The 20,015-nt window shown below is 57.1% G+C and overlaps 1 protein-coding gene across 1 annotated transcript; it reads left to right on the forward strand.

The window, feature by feature from the left end:
- Positions 1–1,503: 1,503 nt before the first annotated feature.
- WNT6 (Wnt family member 6) lies at positions 1,504–14,558 on the forward strand (the record flags this gene model as incomplete). The annotated part of the gene is made up of 4 exons (XM_081242780.1): positions 1,504–1,583; positions 11,122–11,342; positions 11,570–11,904; positions 13,549–14,558. The coding sequence occupies 4 exons, from the start codon at positions 1,504–1,506 to the stop codon at positions 14,008–14,010; spliced, it is 1,098 nt and encodes a 365-aa protein (XP_081098906.1). The 3' UTR covers positions 14,011–14,558.
- Between the last annotated feature and the right edge of the window lie 5,457 nt (positions 14,559–20,015).

Here is a 20,015-nt window from a genome sequence, read left to right on the forward strand (position 1 = left end):
ATTCCAGAAGACCAGGAGCTTTCTTCTAGGGCCTGAAGTTTCTGCCACACGGGCTTGAGGTCCTCTGTCTGTCCTCTCCACCCAGGAGCACCCTTACAGCTTGATGGCTGCTCTGGATAGTGGTGGTAGGGAGACTGGCCTTTGCTGTGGAATGTCCTGCACCACCTGTCCCTCGGCATCCCTGGGGCACACGGGGCCAGAGGGAGGAGCAGGGACTACAGCTCCCCGCCAGCCCGCTTGGTGTGATGAATGGAGCTGTCCTTCCTCCCCACGGGGGCCTTTGATCTCCCCCCCCCGTGGGGAGGGGGCCAGGGGCATCAAAGACATTTTTGTGGCATTAGAGAATCAGATAAACGCCATCTCACCTGCAGCTGGCCCTCCCACCCGCTCTGGCCCCGGCCAAGTTGGGGGGAGCGGCCTGAAGCAGGGACCCACGGACCCACGAGGCCCGGCTGCAGCGAGTTCTGACCCTTCACTCTCTTGGAAGTCTGCAAGCTCCACTCTGTCGCTCGCCTACACGTGCGAGCGGTGGATCGCAGGCCATAAAGAGGTTCTCTTGCTGTCTCCTCTCCCCTCCGCACCTCCTCCCCTGAACTCGGGCCTGATGAGGCGGGGGCTGGGGAGGAGAGTGGAGGCCTAGCGCTTCCTCCCGTGCTCAGGGAAAGGCTGAAAGAGGGGCGTGCGGCGCGGAGGCCGGGTCCGGTGAGAGGTGACCCCTCCGGAGTGTGCCCATCGGGCCGTCGAGTTCGACACCCCTACCCGGAGCACCCAGCGCCCGGGGCCAACTTCCTCTCCTGGCCCCCGCTCCAGCATCCCACTCCGCACCGCCCCCCAACCCAAACTCCCTCATTCCTGGGAAGTTTTCTCTCTTTACAGTCAACAAACCTGTCAAACGTCTCCCTTCCAGCCCGTCCCCCATTCCTCAGCTCCTTTTCCTTCCCCCGCTAACCCTTCTCCACCCTTCTTCCCCGCCCCTCCTTGCCCCCGACTCCGGGCGGCGGCCGGGGGCTCCCAGGCGGTGAGAGGCGAGGTGAGGGGGCGAGGCGGGCGGGTCCCCCAGCCACGAGCGCGCTCGGGCCCCGCCCCGGGACCTCGCTCCCGCCCTCCGCTGAGCTCCGCGCCCGCCGCCCCGGGGCGCTCGGCTCCCTCCCGAGAGTCCCGCCGCCTGACTGTCGCAACTGCCACCCCCACGGCCCCCCTGCCCCCCGCCCCCGCCCCGGACCCGCTCCCCTCCCACCCCCACCCCCGGCTCTGATTTCTTCTCCCGAGCGAGCTCGGCAGGAGACACAGGCGCTGGCTGCCCCGTCCGCTCTCCGCCTCCGCCGCGCCCTCCTCGCCCGGGATGGGCCCCCCCGCCGCCGCCGCCGCCGCCGCCGCCGGAGCCATCGCCTCCCGGCCGCCGCCGCCGTCGCCGCGCTCGCCCTGAAGCCCGGGCCCCCGCGCGCACCGGCTGGCCCCGTAGCCTCGTCCCCTGGCCGCCCCGGCCCGCGGAGAGCTGTCACGATGCAGCCGCCCGCGCCCTCCCGCCTGAGGCTGCTGTTCCTGCTGCTCCTGTGTCCGGCGCACGTCGGCGGACTGTGGTGGTGAGTACTGCGTCTGACTGTCCCCGCGGGGCTCCTGGAGCTCGAAGGTGGGGACCTCGGGACCGATAGTGGGGCTCTGAATTGCGCTCCTGCCGCCTCCGGGCTCTACCTGTGCTCAGAGCCCAGCCGCCGGGCAGCTGGAGACGTGAGGGGGAGGTGCGTGCCGCTCCTGCCAGCCTCCTCCAGGGGCACTTCTGAACTGCCACTTAGATGTGCCCACACACCCCCGCTCCCCCCTTACATTCTACTGTATTTCCTTCTCCTGTGTCCCACCCCAGGTTATGCACCCAATCCAGGTCACCAAGGAATTGGGAGATGGGTAGGAAAGACATCGGGGAGACGGGCAAGATCTGTAGTCTGAGATCCGAATAAAAGAGCCTGTGAGGAGGGCTTTGGATTTAGGGGAGGGGGGCTGGATTTGGGGAAAAGAGGGGAACAAGGTGGGAAGCCACAGGCAGGAAGACTCAAACAGCTGCCTCTTCCCCGCCCTGCTTTGCCCACAAACCCACCAGCTTCTGTCTGGACTCCTCCAGAGTGGGCGGTAGGGGCGGGAAAGGGAGTGTAAAGGGGAAACCGAGTCAGAACCTTAGCTTTCTCTACTTCCTCCTCCCCGACCAAAGAGGAGGAAAGGCAGGAAGGGACCCAAGCCTATGCCCTTCCATATGTAGGGGTCATGGGTGAAAAAAACGTGCAGCTCGGGACGTACTGTGGAACCGTGGAGGGTCCTGGAGGGAGGGAGGGAGGCCTGGCCAGCCAAGGGTTGGGGACGTCTTCCCAGACCTAGCCTCTCGACTTGGCCCTAGCTAGAGCAGACGCCTAGGCAGCTAAGGTTGAGGGAACTTTGAGTCTTGGGAGGTGGACAGAGGCTGGGGAGGTGGGTGCCCGGCCGGGACCGCTCAGAGATCCGGATCCCGTAGACTTTTTTTTCCTTCTCAGTCTCAGGAGCAGCAAAGACCCGCCCGGAATAGTTGTGTTTAGAGAGGAGGGACTTGGACAATACCGCTGGTGCATCAGCCAATCGTAAGAAGGCAAGGTCTTATCTATTTGCATATCACCATGTCACTGGCTGGATTCTCTACCCTCCACTCCTCTCCCACCCCGGGATTTGGAAGAAGGGGTGGGGCAGGCAGATCCCTCTCTTCTAGGAAGATAGCTGGATGCCCACACAGGGAGCTGCTGGCCACCATCCCACTTCCATGTTGTGGGAGAGAAGTCCCTCAGGGTGTCGCTGAGGGGACAAACTGAGGACGACCTAGGTCCTGGCTAGGGAACATGCGTCCTTTGATCCTGACTTAGAATAATGCAGTAGCAGCTTTGAAATAGACAGACCTGAGATCTAATCTCCCCCATTTGTTAAGTCTGTGACTTTGGACAAGCCACTTCTCCCTGCTCCCAGATGTCTCAACTGTAGAATAGGGAGTCACTCCCCCTAGCTGGCAGGCTCCATAGGAGGATTATGTGGGATGACCTGCAACATAATTGGACATTAGGAGGTGCTCCTAAATGTAAGTCTCCTCCTCGACACCCCAGGTTCTGGCCAGAGTCCCCATGGGTGAAAAGGGGGATTAATTTAAATGTTAAATCCAGGGTCCCCAGCAAAATTTTATAAAGGGATCTCTATCTCTTGTTCCCCGTGCACACCTTTCCTAACTTTGCCCTTCCTCAAGGTATGGGGACAGGGGTCTCTCCCTGATGGCTGTTGCCTTCCCTTCCCCCTGCCCCATTTGTCCCAATTTTCTCATCCTTCCAGTTAAAAATACCACTTCCTCCATGAAGCTGTCTCTCTGTCTTCCCTCCCTTGCCTTCTCTGTGCTCCCACTGCACTCCATGCATTGGGCAACTATGCCAGTTATGCATTTCACTGACAACCATCTCCTCTTGGGTCTCTTTTCCCTGCTCCTGGAAGGCCAAGCGTTTGTCTTTAGGGCCCTGAAGACTGAAGGTGCTGGGGACAGTTTTATGGAGTGTTGCTGAGTTCATCTTTCTGGGGTTTGTATCCATGGGGGTTCCTTTGTTTAGGAAGGGCTGTTGGGTGGGAGCCACACCAGAGGGAGAGAGACTTGGTCCCTTGGAGACTGACCCTGAAGCTGGAAAGCAGGGAGTGGGGGAGGAGGTGAGGAAGGCAGGTGTGGGAGAACACAGAGGCCTTCATGGCCACAGCTGCAGGGCGAGCCGGGTGAAGAGTGAGGGGTTGGGATGATAAGGTGTCTGGCGAATGCCTCACTCAGATGCTTCTGAGAGGCTCCTGTCATTCCTTGCCCCCCACCCTGGAGGCTTCACCATAAGTAAGAGCTTCTTCAGGCCAGGAGATTCTAGGCCGCTCCCTGATGTCTAGGACTGGTTTGCTGGACCTCTTCTCTCTGCTTCTCAGAGAAGCCAGGCCAGAGCTCTAGCGGTGGACAGGAAAGCAGCTGGCCTCGCAGCAGCCCACTGAAGTCCAGGCTGACATTCTAGCAGCAGCCAGGCTGGGAGGAGACAGGACCCCAGGAACTCTGAGCGACTGGACTGGCCCGGTTAGGAAAGGAGGGTCCTGGAGGAGAGCGGCCCAGGCCCTGGAATAGGCTCAGGGACCCGGCTCCAGGTCCCGGAGAAGTTTCCCTTCCACTTTCTTTCCCCCTCCCCCAACTTCTCCGATGCAATGCATGCTTTCTAAACTCTGCCTCTGGCCTCTGTCTGTCTCTCTCCCATCTGTAACCATATCTTTGTGAATTGCAGAATCCCAGATTCCAGGACACTGGCCAGGCTCTCTTGAGGTCATCTTGTCCAGCTTACTGCCTCCAGGCCATCCAGCCTATGCTCTGGCCCTGACAGATCCCGTTCTGGTCACCAGCTCCCACCTCTCCTATCCTGCTCCCTGCCCCCCTTCCATCCTCCCCCAGGAAGTTCTTCTCAATGTCTGACCCATCTTTATTTATACCTCCAATCAGTGGATGTAGAAAATAGCTCACTCTCACAGAATAGCCAGATCAATCTCCCTTCTTCTCCCTTCCTCTTTCCTCTTTCTGTTTTATAGTTTCTGTGAAGGAAACTAACCCTCCCCTTGTTCCACTAGGAAAAGCACCACTCAGTCTCACTCCCTTCCCCCATCTCATCTTGCCTCCCTTCCCTATGGAAACAGGAACAGACGCCTAGGACAGCCTCACCTCTGGTCCCTCGGGGAAGCAGGGAAAGGACCCAGGCTTCTTCCCGACACCCCGGTTTTCCAGTTGTGACCCCCCCAACCCTTTCCCATCCCCTCCTCCTCTGGGGCCCCTGACCCTTCATGGGCACTCCTGTGGCTGGCCCCCACAGGCTCAGGATGGGGCGGGGGTGGGGTGGCCGTCCAGCACCCTCTCCAGGCCTCCCGCCTTGGCAGCTTCCCCTGGAGGGAGACAATGGGGCTGTGAGCAGAAAAGGGCAGGGGCAAAAGGAGGCTGGCTCGATCCAGGCCAGAGCGTGCCCTGAGCCCACCAGAGTCCTGGCACTGTGACATTTCCTGCAGGGTGCAGCCCCCTCCTGCCCCGTTCTCATCAGAAGCCAGGAGTTGGTGGGGGGAGGTCAGTGGGAGGCTTGATCACCAGGGCCCAGTGAGGGGGATTCCAGAGTGTGTACTTTGATGGAGAAATCCAGCTGTGGAGGGGACGAGGCGAGGGTGGGGCCAGGCCTCGGTCAGGCTGGCAGGAGGGCACCCAGCCAGCCAGAGCAGGAGGCGCTGGGGAACGCAGAAGCCGGCCCCTGGGGGCTGGAGAGGGCGCCCTCTAGCCTGCACCTTCCTTCCTGCAGGGGGCGGGGTGGGGGGGGATGAGATCTTGGGTGCTTCCCCGGGACTGCCTGAGGAAGAGCTCAGGGAGGGAAAGGTCACTGGGAGGGTTCTTCACCCGCTTTCCACCTGGCCTCTTTGGCTGGTTTCTCCGGCTCGGAGCCCCCTGTTTAATCCAGAAATTAGATCTAGAAAGGACTTAGAGATCATCTGGTCCAATCTTCTCACTTACAGGGAGAACTCTAGCCAAAGCTCAGGGACAGGAGGTGACTTGCCCAAGGCCCCCCAGAATGCAAGTCGCTGAGGGTTGGGACCGGGAGCCCACCTCCTGCTGAGTACCGCACCCTTGTGTGCTGTGGGGCTCAGGAAAGGGGTACAGGGCCTTCCATGGGCCCCTTCTGCTCCCCCATCCCCACCCTCACACAGTGCTCCCCACCTCAGTGTGGGAGAACAGAAGGCACATGACGGATGCTCACCAGGATATCCAGCGGATGGTCACTGTGTCCATGCCTTTGCCTCCCACAGCCCTGACCAATGGGAAGCCCTCTTCTGCCATGAAGTCATTCAGGGCAGGGAAAGCCCCTGCCTCTTCCGAGAGCAATGAGGAGGAGAGAAGTGTGAGGAGGTGGGAAGAGCAGCACCCAGGACGGGGCAGAGAGAAGCAGACTGGGCTGGGGTGGGGGGGGGCCGTGGGGAGGCAGGGGTTAATGGAGCTGGGGCATCACGGGCTTTGATGTGGTGGTCGGGGAGGGGGAGCAGTAATTACCGAGTTAGACAGAGCAGGACAGGACAGGCGGGCTGGGCACAGGCCCGGGCCCAGCTGCCTCGGCAGCCGTCAGGCAACATTTTTCTGCCCCTTCTCCACCACCCACCTCCCCCACCCCTGTGCAGCCCCCGCCCACGGCCCCAGGGCTCAGGGCTCCCTCTGCTGGCTCTTGGGAGTGAGGGTCAGACTAAGGAGTGTGGGTAACTAGCGGGGGGGGGGGGGCTGGCTGTGAGACCCTTCAGAGGAGCAGGCATGAGAAGGATCTGTGATCCTCTCGGCCTCAAGAATCCACCGACCGAGGAGCGCTCGATGGGGAAGGGAGGGGTCCTGGAGGGTGCTCCTGGTCCACGGGCTGGGCTGACAGGGGAGGAGGAGACACTGGGATCCAGGCTAAGTAAGGGCAGAGAGCTGGAGAAAAGCATGTTCTCAGGAATTCACAAACGCTGCCTGATTGCCGTGCGCTGTGCAGGCCCAGGAGATGATTAAGGGTGTGAATGGGAAGACAAAACACTTGTGGAAGTCCACTCTCTGGACAGGCTCTTTTCACATGTAACCTGGGAAGTAGGCAGGTATCATTTATTTCCATTTTACAGTTGAGGACACTGAGGCTCTGAAGGTTAAGTTTCATCATCCGTTCAACCAATGACAAGTGCCAGCTTCCCTTGCTAGGGACTTGCCAACATCATAGAACCAGCAAATGGCAGAGCCCAGATCCAAACCCAAGTCCGATGGATCTTCAGACCCCTGAGTGTGTTCTGCTAATGACGTTTACTTCTTCCTGAGGGCCTTGTCTCGAATGAGTTCATATCTAATTGGAGAGAGAAGACAAGAAAACATGACAAAATAATTATGCCCCTCGCAGCATAACAAGCACCCCCCAAATGAGTGACACTTGGAGTGATGCAAGTGGGGGAGGTCAGTGAGGGCTGGGGCCCAGGGGAGGCTCCTTAGAGCAGGTGGGATCTGAGGCGAGCTTGGAGAGATGCTGGGTGAGATTCTGATGACTTAGGGGTGGCGAGGGGAGGCTCTGAGTTAGCCAACCCTGCTCAGAGTAAGGGCTATGTAGAGGATGGCATGCGAGGCCACACGAAGTATCCGAAGACCTCAGGTGGCCGTTTCCTCCAGTCCCTTTGGGGGTTTTTTTGCGGTACGTGGGCCTCTCACTGTTGTGGCCTCTCCCGTTGCGGAGCACAGGCTCTGGACGCGCAGGCTCAGCGGCCATGGTTCACGGGCCCAGCCACTCCACGGCATGTGGGATCTTCCCAGACCAGGGCACGAACCCGCGTCCCCCGCATCGGCAGGCGTATTCTCAACCACTGCGCCACCAGGGAAGCCCCCTTTGGTTTTTAAAATATTCACCTAAATTTCTTGCAGCGGGGATCCCTCCACTGAGTGGCCAGGGTCAGTCACCTCTCTTCTCATCTTGCTCACCTGTACAATAAGGGTGAAGCGGGTGGAGCTGGACTAGAGTATCTCTGACATTCTCTTCCACCCTCTGAATCCAGGGATGGAAAGGTAAGTTAGGCCAGAAACCCGGGCCTCCAAGGCTTAGATCTACAGATGTTGTCAGTAGGAACTGGCTGGCCCCTGATGCCACCTCACTTGGCTATTTATTCTGCCAACCAAGGTCCCTGGGAGGGAGATCTTGGCACAGGCCATGCCAGCTAGAATGGCCAAACCCAGGCTTGTCCCATCTTGTCTACATACTGATTTCTTTTAGGGCTAGTCTTGTTTTTTCCATGCTGGAGTGGCTATTTGTTTAGGATCTCAGATCCTACATGTTATATAGTATATATTTCCTACCACCACTGTGCTCCAGCCACCGCCCCCGCTCCAAACACGCAGATGCTCCCAAACGGGCACATCCTCTCTGGGCTGATCTCAGACCAATGCTAACTCAGAGGCCCCAACAGCAGAGTTCATTCCCTAAGGAAGCAGAAGGGAAGAAAGGAGGGTAAAGGAAGAAGGGAGATGGGGGAATTCTTTCTTGATGCTGTTAAAGATGGTGTTAAAGTTAGAGGGGGATATTCAAGCCTCTCTTGCCAACTCCTCATTTTTCTGAAGCCCAGAGAGGGAACTGATTTGCCCAGAGTGGCTCAGCTCACCCAGAGCTGACAGAGACCAGGGTACAAAAGCGGGGCCTGTTGTTTTGCCCGATGCTCCTCTGTCAGTCCCCTTTGGAGTTTCCTTTCCTGTGACTTGAAGATGGGAGTGAGGACAGGAGGGCAGGGAGCAAGCTAGTCCCTTGGGATTCTAGCCACTACTATTGCCCATCCCTCCTCCTGACTGGCTTGTAAACAAGTCTGGTTCCCAGGCAGCCAGCCAGCCTGGGGAGCCAGACCCGGACCAGAAACTGACTCTGGGGCAGCCCCTCAACGCTGTGAAGGGCCAGCCAGCCCCACTTCCTGGAGGGCCCTGCCCCTCATGTTCCTCTTTATTCCTCTCCTATCTCAAGCTCCTGGGAAAAAGACAAGGTCAAGAGGTTTTTCCCTTTCTTGCCTGCATACCCACACCGTCTCCTACTTTCCTAGTGCAGGAGGAGGGAGAGGAGAGGGATAGGGCAGAGTAACCTTGGGAAGATAAGGCCAGTCAGCCTTGGGAAAGCAGGGAGTTAGCGGAGGGCAGGATTGGGGAGGGGGGAGTGGGGAACTTAGCAGCATGGGGGCGGGGTGGGGGAAGATGGGTTTGCAGGGCCCCAGACTCCCAGGTGGAGCTCTGGACATGCAGGTGGCAGAAGAGGAGCTGGACAGCTGTGGACAGGCCCGCTTCCCTGCCTCTGAATGCAGCTGGGGAAAAAGAAAATGTTTCAGGAAGCTAATTAGGAGTCATGAAACCACATGTGGACAGGGGCCTGGGCTCAAGTGAGGAGCTTCTCCTTAGATGGCTCATTCATTCATTCAAAAACATGTATTAGGGCTTCCCTGGTGGCGCCGTGGTTGAGAGTCCGCCTGCCGATGCAGGGGACGCGGGTTCGCGCCCCGGTCCGGGAAGATCCCACATGCCACGGAGCAGCTGGGCCCGTGAGCCATGGTCGCTGAGCCTGCGCGTCTGGAGCCTGTGCTCCGCAACGGGAGAGCCCACAACGGTGAGAGGCCCATGTACCGCCAAAAAAAAAAAAAAAAAAAAAAAAAAATGCATTAAATGGTATTCATTGTAGTATTATAGTAATTGTTCATAATATGCAATTTTTCATTAAAAATGGGAGGGGGGGAATACAAATTAAGTAGCTAAAAATCTGCCATGGGAGACAAAAGAAAATGACAGTCCTAACTCTCAAGGTGCTCGCTCCATAGTCTTATCTGCCGACCTCGTACAACCATGCTGGAAGCTGCCCCCCAATCCTTTTTGTAATGAAGTGGGATAAGTAGGTGGAAGGGGGAAGGAGAGAGAGAGAGACAGACAGACAGACAGGTAAGGACAGGGTTGGGGCTGGACTTTCCCAGGCTACAGTTGGAACGCAGCGATGAGCAGGTCCTAAGCATGGAGGGAGGAAGGTCTGGACTATAAGTCTGTCCACTGAGGAGAGAACCTTGGCTCCTGGACTACTTGGGTAGGGGTGATGACAATAACCTGGTAGCGTGGTGGTGTGTGTGTGTCACACGGGGTGGTAGGAGATCTTAAAGGACTGAGCTTACACATCTTCCCGCAACCACAGCTTCAAACATCTCACTCCTCAGTGTTGAGAAGTTCTAGCTTAAGACCTAAATTCCTCCTGCTGCTATGTAAGCCCATTACATCTCCTTGCTCTGGGGCCAGAACGTGCCTGGTCAGCACGTACCTACAGAGCAAATGGGGACAGTGGGGCGGATGCACACGAAGGCTAAGCTGGAAAGTAGGCCATCTTGACCTTTGGCACCTATCCACCAGCATTTTCCTCTGCATTTTCTATCTCTTGGTGCCGCTTCTCCCCACCCAAAATTTTATTCGGCCCTCCGCTAAAGGATTTTTGAGCGGTTTTAAATTACCCTCAGCCCCCAAGTGCTCAAATAAGAGCAATCCAGTTAAAGTGGTTCCACCCAGGTGTCAGTACCTAGCCAGTATAGACTTCAGGGGTATGGTGGTATGGCAACCAAATGACAGCGCTCTCCTCAGAAGGAACGAAGGCTGAGAACAGAGGGATTTCTGAAAGCGTGTGGAACTTCTCAGAAGGTCTTTACCCACCAAGCCAAACAGCATCGCTTTCCCCAATCAGTTACGTTACCCCCATGCACAGGGCTTGGCTTGCTGCCATCCTGCTCTGAAAAGGTCACAGACCCTGGAGCAGGAGAAGGGTCAGTGTCATTTACTTTACAACAATGCTTCAGAGACTCAGTCCCGCGTTCCTTCCTCCTGCTCTCCTGTTCAGGGAAACAGGGGATATCAGGGTGGGAGGGCCCACTTTAGAGATCAAAGCTTCACCTTCCTATTTGACAGAAAGAGAAATCTGGGCCAGAGAGAAGGTATGAGTTTCCTCAGAGGCTCCTTTCCCTAGCCACTCTAACATCCTGTGGCTTTCTATATCTCTGGGATTGCCACTACTTTTCTAGCATCAGGGCTGATCAGCTGACACATTTCCAGCTTGTGGTCCACTAAGACCAGATCCTTCTTCTCTGTCACTGTCTACTTTTCTTTGGTATCTCTTTATGATATATACTTTCTTTTCTTTGACAGCCTTCTTGATCTTTCTTTGGTTAATTTCCTCCTTGTCTCCCTTTTGGGCTAGGCCTGTTGCATTTTAACTTTGGCCTACCTGGTGCCAGGTGCCTTCACTTTGAGTCAAATTCCTATAAGGATTTATTAATGAAGATGTACATAGAAGGTTAATACTGAATCCTTGCTCTATAGCAATTTCAGTCTAGAACCTAATTAAGAGGGGACACACAAATGGAATAGTAAGAGAACCAGACAGGATAATCTCAATTTCAGTTGCAGGGAGCTGGTGGGGGAAGGGGCATGTCACAGCTCCTGGCTGTGGGCTGGGCAGGGCTGGTCTCCCTCCCCCTCACCCAAGCTCTTTGAGTTACACCCCTGATCTGCTGTTCTTTGCTTCCCAGGGCCGTGGGCAGCCCCTTGGTCATGGACCCTACCAGCATCTGCAGGAAGGCACGGCGGCTAGCAGGGCGGCAGGCTGAGTTGTGCCAGGCCGAGCCGGAAGTTGTGGCCGAGCTAGCGCGGGGCGCCCGGCTAGGGGTTCGAGAATGCCAGTTCCAGTTCCGCTTCCGCCGCTGGAACTGTTCCAGCCACAGCAAGGCCTTTGGGCGCATCCTGCAGCAGGGTCAGTGTGGGGCGGAGACCAGGAGGGGGCTGCTTTCTCTTCGCTGGGGGATCAGAGGAGAGGGTGGAGGTTTGGGTAGGCTGCCTGAGCCCCACTTCTCCCACGGGTCAAAGGGCACCCTGCCGTGATCCTGTCTCCCAACCCCTCATCACACTGCCTGGCCCACCGCATTCCCCCAGGACCCAGCTTTGGTCCTGCTGTCTGACTGCCCCTCCCCGCCCCCGCAGACATCCGGGAGACGGCCTTCGTGTTTGCCATAACGGCCGCAGGCGCCAGCCACGCGGTCACACAGGCCTGCTCCATGGGCGAGCTGCTGCAGTGTGGCTGCCAGGCGCCCCGAGGCCGGGCCCCGCCCCGTCCCCCCGGCCTGCCAGGTACCCCTGGGCCCCCGGGCCCCGCGGGCTCCCCCGACGGCAGCGCCGCCTGGGAGTGGGGAGGCTGCGGCGACGACGTGGACTTCGGGGATGAGAAGTCGAGGCTCTTTATGGACGCGCAGCACAAGCGGGGACGCGGAGACATCCGTGCGTTGGTGCAACTTCACAACAACGAGGCGGGCCGGCTGGTGAGTCTGGGCAGGGATGTATATAAGGGTGTGTGTGTGGAAATGTGTGAGTGTGGATAGCTTTGAAAGGATGTGGGAGAGTGTGGTATGTGTGGAGGACTGAGTTTGCGGAAGGGTGTGGGGAAGTGAGGGTGTGCAGTGTAGGAGTTCGTTCATGTTTGCCGGGGAGCCAGCGTGGCCGTGGGGACCACTTGGAAAGATTGGCTGGGGGCCTGGATGGGCATGTGGGAGGGGAAGTGGCCAGCCTAGAAGAGGGAGTTACTTGGGGGGCCTGGGAGGGCCTGGGGCTGATGGCCCAGTGGGCAGGGTAGGGAGGGGACACCCAGGGAAGAGGACCCAGGGCCTTTAGGGACCTCAGGTAGGGAGGACATACCTCTGAGACAGGACATGTGGGGCAAAGCTTGGGGTAGGTAGGGAGCTGGCTGCCAGGGCAGGGGCAGAGGAGGGAGACAAAGGCTGGGGATGAAAGAGAGGATAGCGGCGAGGTAAAGGTATGGGGTCTGGAGGTAGGGCAGCCGGGACAAGTGGGGGAGGCCTGGAAATGGACTAAACAGGTCCAAGGGAAAATGGGCTTGGAAAGGAGAGAAGAACGAGAAGTAGATCCTGATGGTAGAAGGGGGTCAGGCAGAGGCCGGAAAGCTGTGATTGAATCTGAGCACTTAACTGGCTGCCCAGCAATCCCAGACCAGTCCCTGTCCAGAGCCCTGGCAGCCTCTCCCCTTCCCTCTGTGATGATGAGGGTCCCATGCGCTCCTGTTTAGGGACTAGAAGCAGTCTGAGTCAGATGTTTACAGGAGGCGATGGGGAGAAAGAGAAGGGGCCTGGGAGCGGAAGGGAGATAGATGTACAGGTCTGTAGATCAGGTTGGCCCCTGGACTCTGAGCTTCCGGAAATGATCTTCCTGGGGCACCTGACCCCTTAAATCTCTAGTCGGGGTGTGAGTCTTCGAGTCCAGCTTCAGACATAAATAGTAAATAAAGGGCAGGACTCCTGGGTTCCAGTTCTCAGTAGTGCATCCACAGTGGGCCCTCCTGCACTGTATGCCTCAGTTCTAGGTTGTGCTAGGGACCCCCCCCCCACACACACACATCCTATGTCTTCTAGGGTTCCGGCCTGAGGCATTGGGCGGGGGGTGAGAGGGGGACCAGAGAGGAATGTCCAGACAGGCCCACATACCTGTTGGAGAGGGTTGGGGAGGGGTGGCGGAGAGAGCCCAGGCAGCCTGCTCTGCCTGGGGCCCTGAGGAGCAGGAATGAGGGGGTTGGCCTGGCAGGAGGAATAGGGTGCGAAGCTGCCACCTTCCCCACCCCCCTCCCTCCAGGGAGAATCTCTCCCCTGCTGTCCATTATGCTTTCTCCCCCATTCCCTGGCTTTGGATCCTGGAACCTCTACGCTGCATACTGACCCCCACTCCCCACTTCTCCTACTTCTCCATCATTCTTCCTCCTCCTCTCCGGGCTGTGGGGCCCTTGATTTCCTCCTCCCCACTTTGGTCTCTCCTGCTTTGTTTGTTTGTTTTGGGTCTGCTCTTTCCTTTCTTTCACCCACCACCCTCCCCAGCTTATTTTCTGTCGGTCTTCTGGGCCTCGCCGCGTCCCGCCTTCCGGATCTGTCTCCATCCGCCCGCGCCTCTGCTCCCCGCAGGCCGTGCGGAGCCACACGCGGACCGAATGCAAGTGCCATGGCCTGTCGGGCTCATGCGCGCTGCGCACCTGCTGGCAGAAGTTGCCCCCGTTCCGCGAGGTGGGCGCGCGGCTGCTCGAGCGCTTCCACGGCGCCTCGCGTGTCATGGGCACCAACGACGGCAAGGCTCTGCTGCCCGCTGTTCGCACGCTCAAGCCGCCGGGCCGCGCTGACCTGCTCTACGCCGCCGACTCGCCCGACTTCTGCGCCCCCAACCGGCGCACCGGTTCGCCGGGCACGCGCGGCCGCGCCTGCAACAGCAGTGCCCCGGACCTCAGCGGCTGCGACCTGCTGTGCTGCGGCCGCGGCCACCGCCAGGAGAGCGTGCAGCTCGAGGAGAACTGTCTGTGCCGCTTCCACTGGTGCTGCGTAGTGCAGTGCCACCGCTGCCGCGTACGCAAGGAACTCAGCCTCTGCCTCTGACCCGCCGCCCGGCTCCCCAGACTGCGCGCAGAGCCGCCTCTCGGCACCTGCGGGACCTCTGGGCGCCAGCAGGGGGCGTTGCCAGCTTTCCCCTGGGAAAGTCCATCTCCCAGGCCTCTCCGGAACCTGTGAGGCGCTGGGGCTTGAGATATACGCCCGCTCATCAAGGCCCAGGGCACCGGAGGAGCCTCCAAGGGGCGCTCCCGGGGGCTTCTGGGGGAGACTGTACAGACCTTCTCTCTCCTCGGCCCCCAGATCGAAACCAAAGAGCCAGTTTCTAGGCCTCGGGATGCGGGGCTCCTCAGAACCGCTGGCCATGGGGTGGGTGGGTGCATTTAGTATCAATAAAAATATTTAAATCAGTAGGACTGGGCCCATAGTTTGGAGGGGGGCTGCCATGGGGACAGGCTCTGAAAGGAGTGAGTAAAGGGAGATGGTTTTGGTAGAACTAGCCTCTCAGGGGTCATCATCACCCTGGTTCCCTATCTTCCCCCTACCGGATTGGGCTCTTCTGGCAACGAAGAGTACCAAATCTCTCCCTTGGCATTCTTGTTCTCTCTAGTACACATCTAGGGCTTGAATCTGCAGGCTGGGGGAGAACTAGGATGCCTCTTTAAAGGAGCAGACTGAGAGGGTCTAGGGAAAGAGGACCAGAAGCCTCCGGTGGTGCACTCAGTCCTCACCACAGCCCTTGTCCTAATTCTGGGGCGGGGGGTGGGGGTGGGGACACCTTTATCTGTCTTTCTGTTTCTGTGGCCCCTGGGGAATTCGAGGGTAGACTTTTAGGGCCACCCAAACTCATAGGATTAAAGCACTTTATAAACTGTAGAATGTGATGACAATGTTATTAGTAACATCAGATTTTGTTACCATCAAAACTAACTTCGCCCCCATTAACATTGAAAAGACTACCCAGAATGGCATTTCCAATCACACTTAGAGGGAGATGAAGCAAAGTTGTCCCAGAGTTTCTCCTGGCATCCAATCACATTTCCTTCTTTCTGATTCCTCTCAGAAAGCTGATGGTGAGGGTAAAGGGACAGAAGAGGGATTGGGGGTTCTGGGTTCGCCAGAACTGGGCCTCAGGCCTCCATCTAACTCCAGAGAGAATGAGAGAGGGTGTAGCCCAATAGCTGGGATTCAGAGCTCCTAATTTTCCCACAGTCCAAATACTGCAGTGGGGAATGACTCTCCCATCAAGGTATGCAGGGCAAAGCATGAGCGTTAGATTCAGACACTCTGGGTTGGAAACTAGTGCTGCTGCTTAGAGGTTTACAGTATAGGCCATGTTAGCCTCGGTTTCTTTACCTATGCAATGGGAATATCATTGTTTCAGTTATCCCTTACTGTATAACAAACAACCCCAAAGTAATTACTTCTCATGATCCTTTAGGTCAGGAATTTGTCAGGACTCAGCTGCATGGTTCTGCTCCTTATGAGAGAACTATTGGCTGTGGTCATTCACTTGGCTGATTCTGCTGGTGGTTCGGCTGGGCTGGACAGTCCAAGATGCTTCACTCATATGTGTCTAGTGCCCCAGAGCTTCTCCAGTGGCCTCCTCTCCACGTAACTAGCTTGGGCTTCCTTATGACATGGTGGCCTCAGCGTAGTCAGACTTCTTACATAAGGCTGGCTTTCAGAATAGACTGTACCAAACTTGAAGGCAGAAAATGAAAGTCTCTTCTTAAAGTCCAGGCTTTACTTAACGAGCATCACTGTCACTCCTTTTTGGTTGACACAAGTCACAGAACCAGCCAAAAGTCAAGGGAAGGGGAAACACACTCCACCTCTCAATGGCACAGTGGCAAAGAATTTACAACCATCATAATCTATCCACATCCTCATAGAATCGTGGGAAGGATTTTTTTGAGATACGCAAAGCACTTAGCATTTGACAATAATTTATGACAAATTCGTGTTTAATAAATGGTAGTTACTGTGAGAAAGGGTGTAGAGAGCTGATGCTTTTGCAGGCGTTGGGCAAAGCCTGATTGCAAATGAAGATACCCAACTCAAACTAGCTTAGGCCAAAGGGAATTAATTAATGGATCTTATACCTGGGAAGTCCAGTGGTAAGTCTGAATTTCGACACAGCTGAACCCAGGGGCCCAAATGATTGATGTCATTGAACACTCTCTCTTTCTCTCTCTCCCTCTCTCCCCCTTTTTCCCTCTCTCTCTCATCTCCTTCCCTAACCCCTCACCCCCATGTCTACTGTTTCTGCTTGTCTCTGTCTCTCTTTTCACACTGTTCTTATGCTCTCCTGCTGCAGAGAGACTTCCTTTATATGGTAGCCGTATGTCTACATTCTTAGTGCGGCTGATCCAAAAAAGAATGGCTTTCCCAACAGAAGTCCTAAGGAAGCTGGGATCAGGTCACCTTGGGTCACTTGCCTATCCCTGAACTAATAACAATGTCGAGGAAAATGTACCACCATGACTGGGATTGGCAGCCCCCCTAGGACCACAGGGAATGGGGGCACAGGGAGGGCACATTTCTTCAAATAAAACAGAGGGAAGGGGAACTCATCCTGGGTGTGACAGACCCTAACCATGGCTTCCAGTGCATCTTCCCTCCCCTGACAATGGCCCCGGATCCACCTGCATGACCTAGCCTAGTTCAGCCCTCAAAGATCACACTGGGGCTCCAGAGTGAAGCCTGTATGGAGAAGGGGTATAAGGCTTCAGTGACAAGGAATGGGCATCTGGGTTTGCTTCCTCCCTTCCTCCCCCTTCCTCCCTTCCTCCCCCTTCCTCCCTTCCTCCCCGTCCTTCCTCCCTTCCTTCCCCTTCCTCCCTCCCTTCCTCCCCCTCCTCCTTCCTCCCCGTCCTTCCTTCCTCCCTTCCTTCCTCCCTTCCTCCTCCTTCCTCCCCGTCCTTCCTTCCTTCCTCCCTTCCTCCCCCTCCTCCTTTCTCCCCGTCCTCCCTTCCTTCCCCTTCCTCCCTTCCTTCCTCCCCATCCTCCTTCCTCCCCATCCTTCCTTCCTTCCTTCCTCCCTTCCTTCCCCTTCCTTCCTCCCTTCCTCCCCCTCCTCCTTCCTCCCCGTCCTCCCTTCCTTCCTCCCTTCCTCCCCCTCCTCCCTTCCTCCTCGTCCTCCCTCCCTCCCTCCCTCCCTTTCTTCCTTCCTTCCTTCCTTCCTTCCTTCCTTCCTTCCTTCCTTCCTTCCTTCCTTCTTCCTCCTGGCTCCTTCTAGTCAAATACCTGGGCTTCAGGGAAGTGTCATGGAGAACTTGGACTCAGAGCCTCTTGAACCTTGGCTAACTTACCAAGGGGGGTGGGTAGTGGAACCAGTATTGTGGGCCACATGGTGGAAAAATGAAGCACTGTAAGGATAGGGTTTTTACTCAAAGCTCTGCCTTCGCCAGCGCTCCCTGGCTGTGTACAATACTTACTGTTTTTTAAAAGTCTGCTGCACTTCTCTCAGAGGCCACCAGAGGGCGCACAGAGCCCAGCTTCCCTAATAACAGGGTTCACAGATAGGACCTGCAGGACATCTGGGGGAACTCAGAGAGTTGTGGGCAGGAGAGGGTAGGATGGAAAGGAAGTAAGGAGACCCACGGAGAGCTCGGGTCAAGTTGCTAGGGCTCCAGACTGTCTGAGACCTCTGGGATGACCCAGATTTAGGGCTGGGATGCCTGCCTCTGTCTCTACTGCCAGGTTCCGTGGCAGGGGGGAGGGGGGTAGTGGTGGTGGTGATATGGGGTGTGTGATGCTGGATATCTTCCTCCATGATGCTAGAGAGGGAAACTGAGGCAGTGGCAGAGACTGACACCACCCCAAGCAGGTTAAAAGGAATTCAGTGGAAGTAGCATGATACAGTGAAAAAAGGCCTAGTTTGCTAGCTTGACCTCTCTGAGCTTCAGTTTCCCCAGAATGAAATGAGGGTTCCCGATAGCACATTGTGAGAGTGCTTGCAGTCTTTAAACTGGCACTCACGTGTTAGCATCCGTCTTCTGTGACCAGTAGAGACTGGGAACTCCAGCAAGGGTCTGGGAACTGCCTTCTATGAAAGGTGAGAGTGATGGCCCAGGAGGCACCATTTTAACAATTATCCTGGTCCTCTTTAAGCTCAGAGACGGCTCTGCACTTTTGCACTGCTGCCTGGGAGGGGGGCTGGAAGCAGAGCTCAGAAATGCCCCATCACCTCAACCCCCCTTGCTCACCCAGCCGCTCAGCCCCAGGCACAGTCTGAACCATCGAGGTCCCCCGCTGGCTGAGTGGTGGGGGAATGTGGAACTGGGGAGATGGGGGAAGAGCACAGAGGCACTCCAGATGTGTGCGTGACCACATCAGGAACAGTTGGAACACAGGCAGATGGGTGGGGAGGCTGGGAGGAAGGCCCAGGATCAGCCTGAGGCCGAGGGCTCAGGAAGCATTTCCGGTTCCTTTCAATGACCTAACATATAGGAGTTTGGGAGACTGGAGCCGCCCTTACCTTGCTGAGGGGCCATGGTCCCTGAGGCCTGGACAATAGGACAAAGAGCTCCCTTACCAGTCTGGGGCTCCTTCCCTCTCTTCTTCACGAAGATAACCTTCTCTGGCAGAGCATCAGGACTGAGGCCGGGCTGGGCTCGGCTGGGGCAGTGAGGGTCCCACCTGTTCTCACCGTGGCACCTCCCTAGCCTTCCCTTCCCTGCAACCGCTACAGAGCCACCACAGCTGGAACCATTCTCCGCGCTGCCTTTCATCCGTGGTGCTCCCCCCAACCAGTGGCCCCTGTAATTGTGGTCTCAGGCGGTGGCTGCAGGGGCTGGGGCCAGAGCCCAGGGCAGGGCCAGGGCGGGGCCTGGGGGCTGCTGATAGGGGCTTGCCCATGGCATGGGTCCTCTGGCGCTGGGGATCCTGCTGCAGACACTCTTTCTGGGCTTCATCGTCACACATGCCAAGGCCATGTGCCTACACATGCCCTCACCTACCTGGGCTGAGGTGAAGCACTCCAGACGGGCACTCCCGGACTCTCATGACATCAGGCCAGTACCATGCCTGAGTGCAAGCAAGGCTTGGGTATTGTTTACTTCCTGGAGTTTTCAAAGAAAGGGTCTTCTCCCTCTCCCTTACACTTCTGTATTCCATGAACAGTGGAGGGTAGGAGAGCAAAAAGACCATCCCTCAGCTGATGAAGGCCAGAGGAAAAAACAAATCAGCCACTCAGCCAGGTCAGTAGCATTTCCCAGATGTGGTCCTCAAGAAAATCACTTGGGACATTGGTTAGAAATGCAGACCCCGGGGTCTTGCCGCTGGAAAGGCTGAGTCAGCTGCACGGGCCCAGAATCAGAATTTGCCACAATGGCCTACCCAAGGGGATATTTACATACGATGCATCACGTGTGGGAAATGCGGAGCAGTAGATGCAGTTTAAGGAGGTCTGCAACCTGAATAATGAACTCATTCCCTTATCACATGGGGCCTGTTCCTAATCCTTTCTGGGCCTCAGTTTTCCTAACAGCCAATGGGAATTTGACTCCCAAACCTGGCTTGTCCCTGCTGGTGCCCTCTGCCACTCTGGGCTCACGCCTCCTTCCCGGGTTGAAACTGGTCCTGCCCTGCTCCTCCCCATACCCTTCCCAAACTCTAGATCCAAGCCATCCCTGTCCCTGCAGCATGGTGGGGGAGAGTGGGGAGGGGAGGTGGTGGCTGAGGTCAAACAAGGCTCTGGCTGATGCAGACTGCTTCCTGCCCCCCGGCTGTTTTCCTGCTGTCCAGCCAGACTGCTCCCCCCACTGCCCCACCCTCACCCCCAGCAGCCTCAAGCCCTTAATTCCAGACAGCTGCAGTGGCTGCCAGCAGAGATGGGGGAAAGGAGGGGGAGCATGCCGTCAGCCTGCTGTTGCTCAGGCCGCCCCCATCACCTGACAGTCTGGGGACAAGGAAGGCCCCATCCCTCTCCTTCAACTGCCCAGGGATGGGCAATCCCGGGAATGGGCCCCTTTTGTCTCAGAGCCCAGAGGCTCTGGTAGTTTATCCTTAAACCAGGAGGGGCTCTCTTCAGAGAGAGGGGGCAGTGA

This window comes from Mesoplodon bidens, assembly GCF_964165515.1.
Source record: "Mesoplodon bidens genome assembly, chromosome: 8".
Lineage (NCBI taxonomy): Eukaryota > Metazoa > Chordata > Mammalia > Artiodactyla > Ziphiidae > Mesoplodon > Mesoplodon bidens.